Source organism: Gopherus flavomarginatus, chromosome 1 (assembly GCF_025201925.1).
Source record: "Gopherus flavomarginatus isolate rGopFla2 chromosome 1, rGopFla2.mat.asm, whole genome shotgun sequence".
In the NCBI taxonomy this organism is placed as follows: Eukaryota; Metazoa; Chordata; order Testudines; family Testudinidae; genus Gopherus; species Gopherus flavomarginatus.
The window spans coordinates 78,322,276-78,339,323 of NC_066617.1; the positions used below are offsets into that span (position 1 = coordinate 78,322,276).

The 17,048-nt window shown below is 45.3% G+C and overlaps 1 protein-coding gene across 9 annotated transcripts in view; it reads right to left on the reverse strand.

Moving 5' to 3' along the window:
• The window catches only part of PPFIA2 (PTPRF interacting protein alpha 2), a 655,361-nt gene that overhangs the window by 54,074 nt on the left and 584,239 nt on the right, over window positions 1-17,048 (reverse strand). For all 9 annotated transcript variants that reach the window (XM_050934433.1, XM_050934482.1, XM_050934424.1 and 6 more), the window contains one exon: window positions 16,544-16,637. In XM_050934433.1, coding sequence (XP_050790390.1) covers window positions 16,544-16,637 — 94 coding nt within the window. The remainder of the gene's footprint in view (window positions 1-16,543; window positions 16,638-17,048) is intronic.

Here is a 17,048-nt window from a genome sequence, read left to right on the forward strand (position 1 = left end):
ATATAGGGAGCTTTGTACAGTGGACCAGTCAGTCCTCGATCTTGCAAGGAATTATGCATACGTGTAAACACGTGCATAAGTCTCTGTATGATCAAGACTTTTTTTTTTGCTACCTGTATTAAAAGCAGAAACTTGCATTTTGCAAATACAAAGCCTAATTGTGGTTTGTGTAATTAACACAAGGGTTCCAAAACCGTATCCACAGTATGGAATATTTTCTATATCTCTTCTCCTTGGTAAATATGAACTTTAATGTTCATGCCTATTTTGGTGGCATGGAGTATAGACTGAAGGTTTAGCTTTCTGTTTAAAAAATAATTTAAAAAAATCAGAACAGGAATATTGTCATTCAGATTGAAGCTATACAAAAGCAGAAGAAAAGTTCAAACTGTCAGCTCTGACTTTGACTCACCCTAGTGTTCCTATTAGACTAAGGACTAGGACAGTACGACAAAATTTAGTAAGGGTGAATTGATTGTTATGAGGACACCTCTGCCTGTAGGTAATATTGTGGCTTCTGTTCTAAGACTGATATTGACAGATGCAGCACAGAGCACAAGCAATATGTCATCTTCAGAGTTGCAGTCTTATCAGTGTACTCTGCGGAAGAGGTGGTTGATTTATACAGACAACTTTGGCAATGTGGGGAATAATTCAGCCATAGGATCTGCTGAAGGAGTACCAGATGAGACTGTTTGAGGCTATGATAGCAGTGCACATGAGGTGACATCCCCCTCAGTATGGGAGATCAGCCTACTTAAAGTATGCGTTATGCCAGCCCTCTCCACAGGGGCAAATTAAATGACCCTCTCTGCAGTAGAGAGTGCACAGATAAGTTGGAAGCATGGAGCTGTAAGTCAGTGTAGGTGGAGGAACTTTTTAAATATATTAACTTTTTATTTTTATAGCTAATTATACATTTAAACAAGAATTTTAATACTATTTTATACTTGACAGGTTTTTTATTTTAAAATATAAATTTCCAAAGTTAAGTCTCTAATTTATGTTGTAAGAAACTTTATGCACATAATGTGCCATTATGTAGATAATGGTTGACTGCTTACACGTTTACCAGTTCGTGCATGAAAATAGATAGTTATTTGTTTTTTGTAATGCTGTATTGTGGAAATGTAGATAAAGTGACTACATTTGAAATTTGACCTTAGATGACTGTAGTATTAATTCGATATAACTGTCATTACTGAAACCTGTTGGCAGAGCCATCCCTTGTGTCTAGCAAATCGGGGCGACTGCCCTGGGCTCTGTGCTTTGGGGGGAGGTGGCGAAGAGGGAGGTGAGCAGGCAGACGGGGAGGACTAGCCCCCTTGCCAGAACCTCCCGCTCCCTCCCAGTGCCTACCGCCTGCCATGGATCAGATGTTTCGCAGTGTTAGGAGGTGTTAGAGGGAGGGGTAAGAGCAAGGGTGCAGTATACTTGGGGGAGGGGGTGGAACTGGGTGGGGAAAAGGTGGGGCGGGAAGAGGCAGGGTTGGGGTGGGGCCTTGGGGGAAGGGGTGGAGTGGGAGCAGGGCCTTGGCAGAGCCATGGGGGAGCACCCCCCAGCAGATAGGCGCCAAGTTTCTAATGTCCCAGACCCTGCACTCACCTAGGGATGGCCCTGTCTGGTGGGATAATTCGTGTTATTGCAGTGCTAAAATCTGTTTATAATCTTTTACAAAAGATAGGTAAAAAAAGTATGTTGGGGGGGAGAAGAAAGGCGGTGCACTCTAGATTAAAGACATCACAATCTGTTCTAGAGTTGTTAATAACTCAGAAGTGCAGGATCTTGAATGCATATGGATCAATGTACAAACAAACAAAGCCCAGGAAGTGGTAACATGTGGGGTGGTGGTCTGTTACAGATCACCAAATCAAACTAGAAGAAAATGAGTTACTTCTTAAGCACCTGTCTGCAGTGTGCAGAAAGAAAAAGTTGTGTTATCATGGGGGACTTCAGTTTGGAAGACATATGCCTGAAGTCTTATGCAGGCAAGTAGTTAAACAAACAAAATGGAAGATAATATTTTGACAAAAGGTATTATATACAACATGAGGTAACTATTGTGGTCTCCATTATGATGGATAAATATAAAATCACTGATGAGATTACAAGTGCCTGCATAGATGTAATATACTTAAATTTTTGTAAGGTGGTTGACTTAGCACCGTAAAACATTGTTGTTAAAAATTAACACTATACTATATCAAGAAAGTGCACATTAAAAACAGATTAAGAACTGTATGACACATGGCCAGAGAGGGTTAAACAACTCGCAGGCTAAATGACCCAGATTCCACTTTTAGAGACACGTTAGAAAAGTATGAAAATGGTAATTAGGGCCATTCCATGTTAGATAGGCTAGAACTTTTAAATGAAAACATGTATTGTTAGAGAATCAGAGGTGATACTAATTGTATGTGTTTACTTACATCTTGTTAGATATTAGCCATGTGAACAGTTTCTGTCTATTATTATAGCTATTGATTCAGAGATCAAAAGGAAATATTGACATTTAGATGAAATGTGAGTGAAATAATGTCATTGTCTGTATGTCTCTTTAAAGTTTGTGGTAAGCTGTATTTGAACTACTTAATGGATAAATTACCTTAATCCATGTAGTTAATTACTGATAATGTTTGGGAAACACAAGGTTACATCAAAGGCCTATGGATCAGTCAAGGACTCTGTGCTGCCCAGGAACTACATACAAAACTCTTGGGACATGATACTTTTCATCTCAGATCTGCTTGATGCTTTATGCAGGGGAAGCCTGAGTCATAAGACTGAGATCTCCATTACAGCTTGGATCTCTCTCTTGATATGAACACTGGACTATAACCGATGGACTATTTCTGAAAGAACTATTTGCAACTACAAAGCTCACCATCTTTACTATGAAACTAATCTCAGAACTGTACTCATGTCTGTATGTATACTAATCTTTTTAACCAATATTCTTTCTCTGTTCTTTTTAAAGAATTCTTAGTTTAGTTAATAAGAATTGGCTGTAAGTGTGTATTTCGATAAGATCTGAAATATTCATTAATGTAGGAGGTAATATGTCCGATCCCTTGGGATTGATAGAACTTTCTAATATGATGAATAATATTTTCAGTAATTTTCATATTTGACTTGGGTGTCTCAGTGGATGCCCATGGCTGGGTTGCTAAAGGGAACTGTGTTTTGTCTTTTGGGTAACCAGAGAGGTATTATAGAAGCTGTTTTATGTTGACTTGGTAAATCTAAGTATTGGGGATTATCTGCCCCATTCTTTGCAGTTTGCCCTAATTGAGTAACCTCAATGTGGCTCCCCGGGACTCCGGTCACAAACTGAATAGCAGATCAGATTTAAAAAAAAGTAACAATTAAGGGAGAATCATCTAGTAAGGTTCCATAGGGACCAGAACTGCTATTCCTCATTTTCATTCATGATCTAGAAGTAAATATAAAATCACTGCTAATAAAATGTGCAGATGACACAAACATTGGTGGAATGTTAAATAATGATACATATCGATTGAATCATTTTGTAAGTTGAACCTGTTCAAACAAAAGGCATTTTAATACAGCTATGTGCAAAGTTATACATTTAGGAACAATGAATGCAGGCCATATATCTATAGAATGGGGGACCATATCCTGGAAAGCAGTGGCTCTGAAAAGGATGAAAAAGCAACTGAACATGAGCACCCAGTGCAATGCTATGACAAAAAGGGAAGATGTGATCTTGGGATGTATAACAGAAGTGGTCAGTATGAATCAAGAGGTGATTTTACCTCTGCATATGACATTGGTGAGACAAATACGGGAAAGCTATGTACAGTTCTGGCATCCATATTTTAGAAAGGAAGTTGAAAAATTGGAGAGGATGCAGAAAAGAGCCACAAAAATGATTCAATGGCTTGAGAAAATGCCTACCAGTAAAAGACTTTAATTGCTTTATCTGTTCAGTTTATAACAAAAATCAAAACCAAACAAGGTTGAGAGGTGACTGGATAACAGTATGCCTTCATAGAGAAAATATTCCAAGTACTAAGGAGCTCTTTAATCTAGCAGAAAAAGACATAATAAGATCCAGTGGCTAAATCTAAGGCAGATAAATTCAAATTAGAAATTAATCACATATTTTTAGCAGTGAGAGTGACTAACCATTGCAACAAACTATCTAATGAAGTTGTGGATTCTCCCTTTCTTGATGACTTCAGATCAAGACTAGATGCGTTTCTGGAAAGATATGCTTTAGCCAAACACAAGTTTTTTGACTTAGTACAGAGTCATGGGGTGAATTGTAATGGCCAGTGATCAACAGGATATCAGACCAGATGATTTAATGTACTCTTCTGGCATTAAATGCTATGAAAGGATGTGTCAGCTACTGGGGCATTCACATCTGCTGAATTATACTGCTAGATATGGTCTTTAAGGACTGCAACACATTGGCTACACCCTCCTTCAACAGCTTAGGCTGCAAGTAGGCAGGCTGGGAAGAAGAGGGAAGCCTGAGAAAAATAAGTGTTGGCAAGTTCTGTGTTTGATAAGCCAAGGTGGGTTATCAGGACTAGTTTATATTGATAGCAAATAATGCAATTCTCTAGGCCACATTTCAGCATTGTTTATCTTCTCTATACCATATATCAGACAAAATGTAAGAATGCACAGTCTTAACAAAATCAGTGATATGCCTGAGATACATCAATGATATTTTCATCCTCTGGAGTCTGGACAGAAATTCTAAACTCCCCCTCAGATTTCCATCACAATTTCAATAACTACCACCCATTCATCAAACTCCCTACAGAACACCCAACACCAGCATCAACTTCATGGATATCACAGTTAGCTTAAAAATAGAACCCTACAAACAACTATGTATGAGAAATCCACCAGTCACCAAACTTACCTCCACTGATCCAGCGACTGCCCCAGACACACCAAAAAATCTGTTATTTACAACTCACGTACCACAGAATTTGCTCTGAAGAGAAAGTTCTGGATACACACCTGAACACACTTAAATTGCCTTCACTAAACAAGGACACTCCACTAAAGAAGTAGCTGTAAGGGGGGAGGGATAGCTCAGTAGTTTCAGCAATGGCCTGCTAAACCCAGGGTTATGAGTTCAATCCTTGAGGGGGCCATTATAGGGATCTGAGGCAAATCATGCTTTGAGCAGGGGGTTGGACTAGATGATCTCCTGAGGTCCCTTCCACCCCTAATATTCTATGATCCCATCATGGAAAGGGCTATCCAAATACCTGGGAGAACCTGCTTCAGTACAGGGGAAAAGAAATCCCTGACCACACACCCCTAGTTGTCACCTACCACCCCATGATGAAATCCATGTGAGGTATTATCAAACAATTATAGCCCATATTTGATGGTGATGACATCCTGAAAGAAATTTTTCTTGAACCCCCTCTTCTGACCTTTAAACAATCCTCCAGCCTCAACAAGCTCCCCATAGACCAGGACATACCAACTCAAAGCAGCACCAGGCACTGCCAGAACAACAGATGCAAAATCTGTAGACAAATCTCCATTGCTATGATAATCAATACACTCTCAACATACCTTTTAAGATTTATAGATCCTACACATACTTATCACAACATCTGGTGTATCTCATCCATTGCAACAAATTCCCCAGTAACAACTATGCATGTGAAACCAGATAATCTTGAATGAATTCACAGAGAAAAATGATATAAAACAAAAACACCATATCATCTGTGGGGGAAACACTTTTCATAAAGCAATCACTCTATAGCTGATCTTTCAATACTTGTCCTCAAAAGGAAACCTACACAACACCTTCAAAAGGCAAACCTGGAAACTTTAACTCTGCTTGACACCAAAAAGCCATGGACTTAACAGGGACACTGCTTTTATGGCTCATTACAACAATCTGCAACACACCACCCTGCCTGCTGATCTTAATTGCCAACTTCAAATCTTTTATGCATAAAAATCTAACCCCCAATTGCCCACTTCATTTCAAGTGCCAGGCTCCAACCTGTGTTACTCTTTCTGCTTAACAATCTGTCCCAACTTGTATTTAGCTCAAACGCTCTGCTTCCTTCCCCAGACCTAAAGAGGAGGATGATTTGGTTATGCATAGCTCAAAAGTTGTCTCTCTCACCAACATTAATTAGTCCAATAAAAGACATTACCTCATCTATCTTCTCTCTCTCATATCCGGGGATCAACATGGCTACCATAATGCCACTGCAAACAAATCTTAACAAATGTAAGAATAAATCTATTTCTCTATTCTTAACCAAGTTTCTTTTAGATAATAATAGTTTGCAGTTCTATAGTACCTTTCATCACAAGTTCTTAAAGCTCTCTACAGAAATTTATTAATCCTTCTAACAGATCTTTAAGGTTATAATTAGGTGTAAGAGGTAGATTCACAAAATCTGCGCAGTAAATCCCTTGTAGAATAAGAATAAACTCAGAAGAGTCCTGAAATTCACTTCCATGCTCTGAACACTAGACCACATTTAAGTTACAAATAATACAATTCTAAAATACTTAAATTAATGTGTCTTATTACATCATGTGTCTTTTGTGGTCAGGCTTTACCGAAAACATACATAACTTTATGAATGTGTAGATGTTTCATCTAACTAATGGCTGTATTATTGAATCAATTTTAGCATCATGATGGGATTAAATTAACAACTTCTGAAGAGCTAGTTTCCTGTGTCTTTGAAGATACCTAGGATAAGAATTCATAGCTAATGACTAATTGTAACAACCAAATTCCTAGGATGAAAATTGGCTCTTTAGGGAGGTCTACAAAAGTCTTGCCTATCACGGAGTTAGGTTCTTCATTTCACTTTAATGCTGTGTAAGTAGTTAATTCAAATACATAGAAATATATAACGCCAAATAGCATCCTCTAAGCAGGAAGTAGGTAAACTTTGAAGTGCAATAATATGTTGATTACACTATAATCACAAGAGTGGGATTTGATATGCAGAAGTGTAGTACTCTCTCAGGAAACTTAGAGTAAAAGATATTGTTCAATAATTTATTTTGCATATGTAAATAGTCAGGGCTAGAGAGCTAAAATAGCATGATGTAAATTTAACTAGAAATATAATCCAGAATGTCAAATTTTTAAAAGTTCTAAGTTTAAGGCATTTTTCCCCCCAGAGAGTGTTCCTCTGAGCCCCCTGGAAATATTGTGGCTTAAGTTCAAATAATTTTAAAATAATTATTGTCATTATCTCAAAGCTAACTCATATTGTAACAAATTTTGGTCATACTTTGGCTACTCATAACTGCAACATCAAGGAGAAAACATATTCTCCCATTCTAAAACCACAGTCTCCTGCCACCTGAGTTGCAAGAGCAGTGCCTGAGCTACAAGCAATATAATGGTAGGGCTTAAGAATGAGCAGACGTGATGTTATCCAGTAGAAGGCAATGGTCCAAATTCTTCTTCATTAAAGTCACCTGTTCATTAAAGCATTCTATTCCCATCATTACCATACAGGACTGGGAGATCACATAGCAACTTTGTGGCAAAAACAGAATAGAATCCAGATCTCCTACCTCCCAGTCCTGTATGGTAATTACTAAACAATGCTTCTTTGCCTTTTTCTCATATCTGTCCTTCCAGCTAAGGGGCAGGGATCACTACAAAGCTATGTAAGATGCTTCTTCCCCTTCAGGGTCTGAGTTTGCTTTCTTTGCAGTGTTCACAGGCCCTGATCAACAGAAGCAAGGAGTCAAGCAAAAGGCTTGATCTCAAACTTAGTTGCTGTGCCACTAGAAAATAAGACAGTTTAATAAAGTTAAACTCTCTCACTTACCTTTTATAAAGATACTACATTGTTTATAGATAAGGTCCTGTCAGTACAGTATATTTCTACTATCATTAACGTGAGACACTAAATATCTCTCTCATTTATATTACCAAAATTAGTATTCATCTCTCAGCTAAAAAGACCTCTCTCCATTTATGCAAGGAAGGAGATGTGCATTGTTAAATGGGGGCAAGAAAGGTGTCTGACATACTGAGACAAACCTTTCTGCTTAAAGCATTAAAAAATGAAGTACTGGACTGTTTTAACTTCTAATACACTTCAAGATCTCAGTCACATTAAATACCTTTATCTTTCTAAAGCAGATCTGATAACACGTGAATTCTATTTCACACGTCCCTATCCCAGTAATGTCCATGATTCAATAAATACCTGTGACCTGCATTAATTTTTCTGTATGTCTTAGACATACAATTATATATTGAATGAATTAAGGACCTCGGTAAATGGACCAACACAAAGCACATCCAAACTTGTCTCTGAAAGTAACCTGGGGGAATTCTGAACAGTACTTTTAAAAGTTAACCAAAATTTACAAAGATTGACCACTCTTAAAGGTCTAAAGTGATGGAACAAAGGCCTTCAGGAGACAGATCTATAAACATATGATTAAGGGTAAGTACTTACAATTGCCACGTTTATAGTCTAATATCTTGGACTATCTGGAAAAATATGCACCTGAAATACTAGCCCAAGATTATATTCTAAGTGATTGAGTCATAATCACAAAGAAAAGATTCCTAAATGATACCACGTCAAGGGATGATTTGGTTATGTCTACACCACAAGGAGCCAAGGACAGACACAGGAGAAGAGAAAACTTTGAAAAGCTGACAGCACAAGAAAGTCCGACTGTAGGAGATTAGACTAAGAGGTCTGGGAATAGATTATCCTATATATTCTCCAATGTATCCAAATCCAAGACTTTTCTAGGTTTGTATTTGTGTGATGCAAGTAATGTGTAAAGCTGAATTTTCTGTGTTATCCATTGTACATAGATTAAAAAAGACGGTTACTCACCTTTGTAACTGTTGTTCTTCGAGATGTGTTGCTCACATCCATTCCAGGTAGGTGTGCGCGCCGCGCGTGCACGTTCGTCGGAAACTTTTTACCCTAGCAACTCCAGTGGGCCGGCAGGTCGCCCCCTAGAGTGGCGCCACCATGGCGCTCGATATATACCCCTGCCGGCCCACCCGCTCCTCAGTTCCTTCTTGCCGGCTACTCTGACAGTGGGGAAGGAGGGCGGGTGTGGAATGGATGTGAGCAACACATCTCGAAGAACAACAGTTACAAAGGTGAGTAACCGTCTTTTCTTCTTCGAGTGATTGCTCACATCCATTCCAGGTAGGTGAATCCCAAGCCATACCTAGGCGGTGGGGTCGGAGTGAGAAGTCGCGGCATGGAGCACTGCAGATCCGAAGGCCGCATCCTCTCTTGACTGCTGGACCAGGGCGTAGTGGGAAGCGAAGGTGTGGACCGATGACCAGGTCGCTGCCCGACAGATTTCCTGGATGGGCACACGGGCGAGGAAAGCCAGCGACGACGCCTGCGCCCTGGTAGAATGCGCAGTCACACGGCCCGTAGGAATGTGGGCCAGCTCATAGCAGGTCCTGATACAGGACGTTACCCATGAGGATAACCTCTGCGAGGAGATAGGAAGCCCCTTCATGCGGTCCGCTACTGCCACGAAAAGTTGGGGGGATTTGCGGAACGGTTTGGTCCTCTCCACATAGAACGCGAGAGCCCTACGGACATCAAGCGAGTGGAGCTGTTGCTCCCTGCCTGAAGAGTGAGGTTTCGGGAAAAAAACCGGGAGGAATATCTCTTGGTTGATGTGGAAGGTCGAGACCACCTTGGGGAGAAAGGCAGGGTGTGGCCTCAGCTGCACCTTATCTTTGTGGAAGACTGTATACGGGGGGTCTACCACGAGAGCCCGGAGTTCTGACACCCGCCTAGCTGAGGTGATAGCTACTAGAAAAGCAGTCTTCCAAGAGAGATAGAGTAGGGAGCAAGTAGCTAACGGCTCAAAGGGGGGCCCCATGAGCCGAGACAACACCAGGTTAAGATCCCAGGTTGGAGCAGGGAGACGGACGTTAGGGTATAAATGTTCCAGCCCCTTCAGGAATCTAGTCACCGTTGGGTGAGAAAAAACGGAGCGGCCATCCCCACCCGGGTGAAAGGTGGAGATAGCTGCCAGGTGGACCCACAAAGACGATATCGCCCGGCCCTGTTGTTTGAGGGACCAAACATAGTCTAATATATTGGCCACCGAAACTTCCATAGGGCGGAGACCTTTCTCCACGCACCAACAGGAGAAACGCTTCCACTTGGCCGAGTATGTCGCTCTAGTGGAAGGCTTCCTGCTGCCCAAAAGTACCTCCCGTACCGGGGTGGAGCAGCGCAGTTCAGAACCGGTCAGCCACGCAGGAACCACGCCGCTAGGTGCAGCGACTGCAGGTCCGGGTGACAGAGAGTCCCGTGTTCCTGGGTAATCAGGTCCAGGTGAAGAGGCAGGGGAACTGAGTCGGCTATGGCCAGGTCCAGCAGCATGGGGTACCAATGTTGCCTGGGCCACGCCGGGGCTACCATGATCACGCGAGCCCTGTCCCTGCGCACCTTCAGAAGGACCCTGTGGACCAGTGGGAACGGGGGAAAGGCGTAGTACAAGTGGGTCGTCCACGGAATAAGGAAGGCATCCGCTATAGACCCGGGCTCCTTGCCCTGAAAGGAGCAGAACGCCTGGCACTTCTTGTTCCCCCCAGACGCGAAGAGGTCCACACGGGGATAACTCCACCTCTGGAAAATTGAGAGGGCGACGTCCGGGCGAAGGGACCACTCGTGTGACAGGAAGGATCTGCTCAGGCGATCCGCCAGCGTGTTCCGTACTCCGGGGAGGAAGGAAGCCGTGAGGTGAATGGAGTGGGCTACACAAAAGTCCCAGAGTCGCATCGCCTCGTGACATAGGGGAGAGGATCTGGTGCCAACCTGCTTGTTGATATAGTACATGGTCGTCGTGTTGTCGATAAACACCGCGACACAACGACCTCGAAGCTGGTGACAGAACGTTTGACAAGCAAGGCGGACCGCTCTCAACTCCCGCATGTTGATGTGCAGCTTCACCTCCTGCGGGGACCACAGGCCCTGTGTTCTCAGGGTTCCCAGGTGGGCCCCCCAGCCGAGATCTGAGGCATCCGTTGTTAGGGACACCGAAGGCTGAGGTGGGTGGAAAGGGAGCCCTGCACACACTACGGACTGGTCTAGCCACCAGCTGAGAGAATCTAACACCCCTTGGGGGATTGTGATCAGCATGTCTAGTGGTTGCCTTGCCGGCCGGTAATGTGCGATGAGCCACAACTGGAGGGGCCTCATGCGGAGCCGAGCGTAACCGGTCACAAATGTGCATGCTGCCATGTGGCCTAACAGGGTTAGACATGTCTGTATTGATGTCAAGGGGGCTGCCCGCAATCGCTGAACGATCGCCGACAATGCCTGGAACCTCGGTAACGGCAGAAGAGCCCTGGCCACGGTGGAGTCCAGGACGGCCCCGATGAACTCCACCCTCTGCGTGGGGAGCAGGGTGGACTTGTCTATGTTGATCATGAGGCCCAAGGTAGCAAACAGGCCGGTGATCCTGCGGACGTGGCTGCAATCCTGTAGTTCCGACATGCCCCGAATTAACCAATCGTCTAGGTAAGGGAACACGTGGATACGACTGCGCCGAAGATGTGCCACAACGACTGCCATGCATTTTGTAAATACCCTCGGGGCCGTAGAAAGGCCAAATGGGAGGACTGCAAATTGGTAGTGAAGGCGGCCCACCATGAATCGAAGGAAACGTCTGTGGTGTGGCCAAATGGCAATGTGAAAATAAGCGTCCTGCATGTCGAGGGCGGCGTACCAGTCTCCCGGATCCAGGGATGGGATAATGGTCCCCAGGGATACCATGCGGAACTTCAACTTCACTAGGTATTTGTTGAGCTCTCGCAGGTCGAGGATAGGCCTGAGGCCTCCCTTGGCCTTGGGGATCAGAAAGTAGCGGGAATAAAACCCCTTGCCTTTCTCGTTTTCCGGAACCGCCTCTATAGCTCCTTTGTTGAGGAGCGTCTGTACCTCCTGTCGAAGGAATTGCTCGTGAGAGGGGTCCCTGAAGAGGGACGAGGAAGGGGGGCGGGAAGGAGGAAATGATATAAACTGCAGGCGGTATCCCGTCTGCACCGTGTGCAAGACCCAGCGGTCCGATGTTATTTGGGTCCACGCCGGGAGGAAAAACGAAAGGCGGTTGGAAAACGGGGGGGAAGGATCCGTGGGGGAAACTGTTACTGCGCCCTCGGGCGCACCTTCAAAACGAAGGCTTGGGCCCAGGCGGGGGCTTAGAGGAGCTTTGATTCTGCCCCCAATGGTTCCCCGAATGCCTACGCCTTCCATTCCTGCCACGGCACCTATTGAGGTCCTGCCGTTGGCGGAACTGGGGGTATGGCCTGCGCTGCTGTTGCTGCTGTGGCCGGAAGGGTCTGCGCTGCGTTCCCGGCGTGTGCATCCCGAGGGAGCGCATAATGACCCGATTGTCTTTGAGACTCTTAAGTCTGGGGTCTGTCTTTTCTGAAAACAGGCCCTGGCCTTCGAACGGGAGGTCCTGGATGGTGTATTGGAGCTCCGGTGGAAGGCCAGAGACCTGAAGCCAGGAGATACGGCGCATCGTTACCCCCGAGGCGAGGGTGCGGGCAGCCGAGTCTGCAGCGTCCAAAGAAGCTTGCAACGAGGTTCGTGCAACCTTCTTGCCCTCGTCCAGAATGGCTGCAAATTCTTGGCGGGCCTCCTGTGGCAGCAGCTCTTTGAATTTGTCCGCTGCCACTCACGAGTTAAAAGCGTATCTGTTGAGCAGGGCTTGTTGGTTTGAAACCCTGAGCTGAAGGGCCCCAGCTGAGTAGACCTTGCGGCCAAGGAGGTCCATACGTCTGGCCTCCTTGGATTTGGGGGCTGGAGCTTCCTGCCCATGACGCTCCCTCTCGTTCACCGACTGCACCACCAGGGAACACGGTGTCGGGTGGACGTGGAGGTACTCGTAGCCCTTGGAGGGGGCCATGTACTTCCTCTCGACGCCCCTCGCCGTAGGGGGGATGGAGGCCGGTGACTGCCAGATTGTATTGGCGTTGGCCTGGATCGTCCTAATGAAGGGTAGGGCGACCCTGGTGGGAGCATCAGATGAGAGGATGGTGACGATAGGGTCCTCGATCTCAGAAACCTCCTCGGCTTGCAGGCTCAGATTCTGAGCTACTCACCTAAGGAGGTCTTGGTGCGCCCTGAGATCCAGCGGAGGAGGGCTACTGGAGGAGGTGCCAGCCACCGCTTCATCAGGGGAGGAGGATGAGGAGACCCCCGGCAAGAAAGTGTCCAGTGGGGGGTCCCCCTCAGCCCTCGCCTCTGTCTCAGGAGCAAGAGCAGGGTCTTGCTGCTTGGATCCTTCCTCTCCATCCGGGGAGGGAGGGGGGCGAGACAACGAAGCCTCCGGCACCCTGTGCTCCGCCGTTGCAGGCCTAGCAGGAAGCTGTTGGGGGCCCTGGGCTTGATGGTATGCCCAGGGGGTCCAAAACCCCCACTGCTGCGGACCCTGGTCCTGTTGCGGAGGATCTTGAAACAATGCCGCCTGCCTGTCGGTGCCCAGCGCATACACGCTGTCTGCTTGAGAAGACACCGACGGTTGCCTAGAAGGCCATGGCGGGGCCGACCCCGGCTGGTAAGGGTCTGCGCGGGTCGGCACCGAAGATCTTCTCGGTGCCGGGGATCGGTACCGGGAGTCATAGCGGCGCCGGGATCGGGACCGGGTTCTGTCTCGGTGCCGGGATCTGGAACGGTAACGGCCGCTGCTTCGGTGCCGGGATCGGGACCGGGACCTGACACCGACGCGGTGCTGGGAGGTCGACCGGGACCGGGACCTGCCACCAGCTCGGTGCCGGGAGGTCGACCGGCATGGCGAGTGACGGCGAGACTGGCTCCTAGAGTCACGGTGCCGGTATCGATGGCTGGAGTCAGACCGCGACCGTCTGGAGGTCGATCGGTGCCGCGAGTGCGACCGGTACCGCCGAGGGGAGCGGTGCCGGGACTGCGAGCGGCTGCGGGATCTCGAGTGACCGTGGCGTCGGGACCTGGATTGCGAGCGCGAGTCCCGAGACGGTGCCGTCATCATGTGCTTGCCTCTAGACGCGACCCGCACCGGAGGTACCGGGGGTGGCGGCTGAGTAGACTCAGTTAGGGCGATAAGGTCCCGTGCCGAGGCGAAGGTCTCCGGAGTGGATGGGACCAATAGCTCAACCCCAGATCTTATGGGGGAGCTTGGCGGCACCGGACTCGACGGACCCACCGGGCCCGGAGTCGACGGTGCCGGTGGTGCCGCGGCCGATGTCGATGCCGGGCGCTCCATTCGGGTCTGCCTGGCTGGAGTAGCAGACGTTGACGGTCTCGCCTCTGCACCCGGTGCCGGGGAAGGTCGGTGCCGGGGAGTCTTCCCGGTGCCGGTGCGATCCGGTGCCGGCGCCGAGATCACGGCCTGTGAAGCTGCCGGGTCAAGTGCCGCCTCCATGAGGAGAGTCCTGAGTCTTTGGTCTCTCTCCTTCTTTGTCCTGGGCTTAAAAGCCTTGCAGATGCGGCACTTGTCCGACCTGTGCGATTCCCCCAGGCACTTCAGACACGCGTCGTGGGGGTCGCTGGTTGGCATAGGCTTTTTACAGGCCGCACACTGCTTAAAGCCCGGCAAACCAGGCATGAGCCCGGTGCCGGGTGCCGGGAAGGGCTACAGCCCAGACCGGCGAACAACTATATACAATACTATTTACACCTAATTAATTAACTAACTATACTTAACGATCTAACTAACAACTGTAACAATAACGGTAGTTAACAAGGAGAGCTAGGGACGTGGAGGACAGCTATGCCGCGCTCCACAGTTCCAACGACCGACACGGCGGTAAGAAGGAACTGAGGAGCGGGTGGGCCGGCAGGGGTATATATCGAGCGCCATGGCGGCGCCACTCTAGGGGGTGACCTGCCGGCCCACTGGAGTTGCTAGGGTAAAAAGTTTCCGACGAACGTGCACGCGCAGCGCACACACCTACCTGGAATGGATGTGAGCAATCACTCGAAGACGAACTTTTACATTCTGTTTATAAATACTAACCTAACAGAATAAGAGAAGCGACATATTTTGAAATATTTTTGTGGGCACTGTGGTAGCCTTTAAAATCTCAACATTTGACACTTCAACCAATACTGGCTGCATATTGTGGTATCTTCTATTCTCAATACTGAAAGATACTTGAGAAGTATGGTGAATGCTGAATTCCTAATGGCACCCAATATAGTCTGTTCCCAGTGGTGGCTTCAACAGCTCTTAAGAAGCTTTGCAGAATTAAGGATAAGCAATTGATATTTTTACAATATAATTCCATAGAAAGGGTTTAATTTCCATAAAATATATAACAGAATGGTGACTGATAATTGATTTGGAGATAAAAATTTCAGATGCAGAGGAAAGTTTGATCTGTTGTAGTATTCTTAAGAACAGTATCCTGAGTTTGGTGACCAAAGTCTCTTCTCTGTTGGGAGAGGATGCTGAAGGAATGTTTTTTAAGCCTTGTTCACAGATTGTAAAACTAGGACCAGTTTAAGTTGAACACTCATATTTGTACATTAACAATAATGATCGCATGTACCATAACGGCATGTAGTACAAAGTAAGTGCTTAAAACCACTCAGAGAGGCTGGGAAAAAATCCCTGGAATTTCCTCATCAGAAGGGCAGAATACTATGCAAAGTATCCATCAAACCACGTAAAAGATCAGCAGAAGACGGATTCATGAGCATACTGTAAATACGAAAGATCAAAAAGAGTCTTAGGAACTAAAATGTTGACACTCAAACAGTAATTAAAGAGGAGGAATAAGCTTGTTTAAAAAAAATATTTTCAGAGCATGATTTTTAACAACTGTCCTTTTTCTCCTCAGATGTCCTCTAATAACACTGGAATTATGAGACTGAATAGATTGGTGGGGGGCACAATGCTTTTTTTTTTTCAAATGGGCCTACTTACTTTCTTGCAGCTGTTATGACTCAGAGTGTAACAGTTTTACAACTAGTGTAGCAGCAGAAAGCATTTAATTATTCTATAATTTATGTGAACAAAAAACTAGGTTGTCATTTTCTGACAGACATAAGAGAAAGCAAAGTTACTAATGTCTTCTATAATAGATTGAAATAATTATATGCTCAATGCATCCTCTTTTTCTTTTGGATAATCCAGACAAAGAGAGTCGGTAAGATGTTTTGTTCACTGCATGTGTAGTTTTAAAAACCACAATTAGCACAGGACATAGTAATTAAACTGTAATGTCAAACTAAAAAAATATTCCTTTCTTTTAAACTCATGGGTTTTTTGTGAATGATAAAATATTCTACCTTTATAAAGTGTGCCTTATTAGCACATTACTTTAGTGTTAGTGTACTTTATTACCACATATTTCTGTTATTTTATGTGGAGCTTTTTAAAACAATAATCCTGGAAAAACTCACATATACACGATGGTCAACTGCTACAGTGTCAGACAAATACAGTCATTTGTTTGGTCATGCTTTCAATTATGCATATATCTAGGATAACACACAAAATCAAAGTATGAATAAGGTATGATGAAAAATAAAATGAACAAGCAACCTACTTTTTCTTTAGTCTTCGGTCTTTTTCTGCTTGAGTTCCCAGTTTGCCTAATCCCAGAGAGTCCTGTGCTGCAGCCTCTGTTTCCATAAAACCTCCTGTGTTGAAACGGAAAGAAAAAGGAAAATATTTCCTCATAGTTCTTTTCTGATTATTCCCCTCCTCAGCCCAATCCTATTTTTATTTTACTTATTTATTTTTCTCTTTTTAAGTCTACTGCTTGTTGAGAATACCTACTATCTATTTATAACCACAGAATTAAGTAACAAATCTGACCAAACTTTGACAAAGTCTTTATATATCCTTCTTACTACCTGGAAAGGTCTGAGTAATGTTTTTAACTTCCAAACACCCATTTGTGAGGGAAATACTATTATTCCCATTTCACAGATGGGGGACCGAGGCAAAGGGAAACTAAGGGTATGTCAGTACTTCTAGCTGGAGGTGTAGTTAAGAACAAAAGAGCTGCCAGACTGGGTCAAACCATGATCCATCTTGCCTGGTATCTC